Below are 2,813 nucleotides of genomic sequence, written 5' to 3' on the forward strand. Positions count from 1 at the left end.
TAAACAATGGACAAACAGAGTCTTTAAACGCTTCAGATGTAAAGTTATTCGCTGTCAAAGTTGTGCCAAAATGAATGGGAGTCAATAGGTTGCTAACGGCAGGTGATGGCTTATTAGCATCAAAGGTTGCCATAGGACCTCTGCTTAGAGACCAGAGGCTTACCCCCTTGGGAATGACACGTCATGGTGTAAACCGTTTCAATCTGAGCATGAGCGACTCAAATCTGCACTTGACTTACATCGGCCAATGACAGCAACTTTTTGAGTATGTTAAGCCCTCAAAAAGGCAATTTGTTTGCCGTAATAATAATCCCTTCGGTTTCAAAAGAGCCTTCGTCACTGTTGGGAACCGGAGGGTCTCTGGTTCAAGTCCCCGTACGGACCATAGTGTGGAGTGTGGAGTGGTAACTGGAAAGATGCCAGTTCACCTCCTGGGCAATGCCAAGGTGCTCTTGAGCAAGGCACCGTACCCCCCCCAACCGCTCAGGGCCCCTGTTCAGTGGTCACAGCCCACTCACTCTGACATCTCTCCATTAGTGCATGTGTAGGACCTGTATGGGACCTGTGTATTTCAGGGATATGTGTAGTGTGTAATAACAACAGAGTGTAAATTATAATTTCCCCATAGCGGATCAATAAAGAGCATAAATAAACTATGAATTATAATTATTATCTCTGTTGGATGAGAAGAGCGCAGCACATCTCTGACCAATTAGGGTGCCACGTTTGCAAACCTCGCCCAGACAAATCACGCCCCATTATCGTGTGGGCTTATCTGATTGGCGGGTGGCTTTTTCTCTCTTCTCTGATTGGACAGTGAGTGAGCTGTCGGCGAGGTCTGGAGGTCGAGACGTTGAAGCTGCCGCTCCTCGGAGGAGGAGGCTCCTCCGTCAGCCTGTGGTACGGTCGTCACTTCGTCTCCTCATCTCGTCGCTGACTCCGTCCTGGACCTTTAAATAAGACAAGGTAACGTTTGTAACATATTAAGAAATTGTGCTTACTGCAGAACAAAGTAATGGCGACTTAACGTCACGGGGCAGAGATGTGCTCGCCAGGCGGAAACCCTGAGCCACCGTTAAGGATTTACTTTCCGTGTTTAGAGGAAATAGTGTTCGACCTGATGTCGTGTAACCACCACACGGCATTTGAAATTAAGTCGTATGTATGACAAGCCGACTCATTAAGGCCCGGTCTTGAACACCTTTCTGTCCACCTGTTTCCCTGTCTCTTATGTGGCATAGTTACCAGAATACGCCATGTTAAAGGGATACTGTGCCGATATTAAACCAACGCTGTGACATAATAATGTTGGTGGTAGTATGTGTAAACGAACTATGGTAAGCTACCTCCACCTTCAGATCTGCCTTCTCACAGGCCAGCAGACAAACTCCAAATGACGCAAAACGCGTCGCTTGCTGGTTATCCGCCCCTTTTAACGCAATTTTATCGAAATCGCAATATGGATTAGTGCAATATCCAAATGCATTACGGTCAGCCACCGGCCGGAGCGTTTATTGGTCTGGTGTGGCACAGTGCATTTTGGTAGTTGTAGGTTTTCTGTACAGTGCACTTGTTCCTGTGTTTTCTCCGGCCATGTAGCACCAATTTAATAAAATGTTTGCGCCATTCTACTGCATAGACGCAGTGAACTACTTCAACGGTTTGATTCCTCATCCGGCCTCCTGACAGTTGCCTTCGGGTATGGCTATCTCATTGGTCTCCTCCCCATCATGCCATGATCAGCCTGTCTACTTATGTAACTTTAACCCCCCCTCCCCCTAAAAAAAGACAGATCTACAAGTTATGAAACTTATCGGGAAAACCCAACAGCCATGTCATTTACCTTTTTATAGAAGGATAAACATTTTAGGTCAGTAATAAAAAGCTGAGAACACAGTGGAAATGAATTACCGGTAAATTAGTTTGTTAACCATTGGCTAAAAGGTTTTGTGTTTGGCACACAGATATAAGAGGATTATGGAATAAATGAAGTGGAGCAAATAAATGCTGAGTCACTGCTCTGGCTACAGCTGAATGTGCTGAAGGAGTTTACGTTGTGTAGAAAGGACCTTTCTCCAGTGTGGTATGACAGTCCCACATTTGATTCCCTAATTGAGAGAAGGACTACAACAACAGACATTTTTTGAAGTGATTGAGTAATATGTTACTTAGTTTTTGTTTAATTCATTAACAATAGGGGTGTGCAAAAAAAATCGATTAGTATCGTGATTCAAGGTCTACCGATTCAAAATCGATTCATATTTTTTGTTTTGTTATGGCATGTATACTACATGTGAAAAGTAACTACATTTACATTCAGTGAATCGTTTTTTAATTGAAAATCGATTTTGAATCAAATCTTGAGCCTAAAAATCGAATTGTAAAATTTTCTGAATCATGCACCCCTGCTCGACAACTAAGAAAAAACTAAAACTGGGCCAGGATGTATCTTCAAACAGTTTTTTTTATTAAGAGTAAAATATGTTTGTTGTTTTAGCTAAATAAACCACTATCACTCATTGCTGACATGTTCTTTTCTTTGCTTTACTTCTGCACCATTCTCTTAAACGTCTGTTTTGGTCCCCCGTGTCCACTAACAGGCTCAAAGATGTCCCAGAAGATCAAGGCAGGCTCTGTGGTGGAGATGCAGGGAGACGAGATGACTCGGGTCATCTGGGAGCTCATTAAGGAGAAACTCATCTTTCCTTACCTGGAGCTCGACCTGCACAGGTAAAATGAGGTGATGTTGGATCGGCAATATCTCAATAAGGACTAGATCGGGCCACTGGAAAAACAAACTACAACCCATTGGC

The 2,813-nt window shown here is 43.6% G+C and overlaps 1 protein-coding gene across 1 annotated transcript in view; it reads left to right on the forward strand.

Annotated features, from left to right (window-relative positions):
- The first annotated feature begins 810 nt into the window (after positions 1 to 810).
- idh1 (isocitrate dehydrogenase (NADP(+)) 1) overlaps positions 811 to 2,813 on the forward strand; it is an 8,872-nt gene continuing 6,869 nt past the window's right edge. The window contains exons 1-2 of the mRNA XM_032515250.1: positions 811 to 966; positions 2,601 to 2,730. Of these exons, the coding sequence (XP_032371141.1) occupies positions 2,609 to 2,730 (122 nt within the window). The 5' untranslated portion in view covers positions 811 to 966; positions 2,601 to 2,608. The remainder of the gene's footprint in view (positions 967 to 2,600; positions 2,731 to 2,813) is intronic.

Source organism: Etheostoma spectabile, chromosome 5 (genome assembly GCF_008692095.1).
Source record: "Etheostoma spectabile isolate EspeVRDwgs_2016 chromosome 5, UIUC_Espe_1.0, whole genome shotgun sequence".
Lineage (NCBI taxonomy): Eukaryota > Metazoa > Chordata > Actinopteri > Perciformes > Percidae > Etheostoma > Etheostoma spectabile.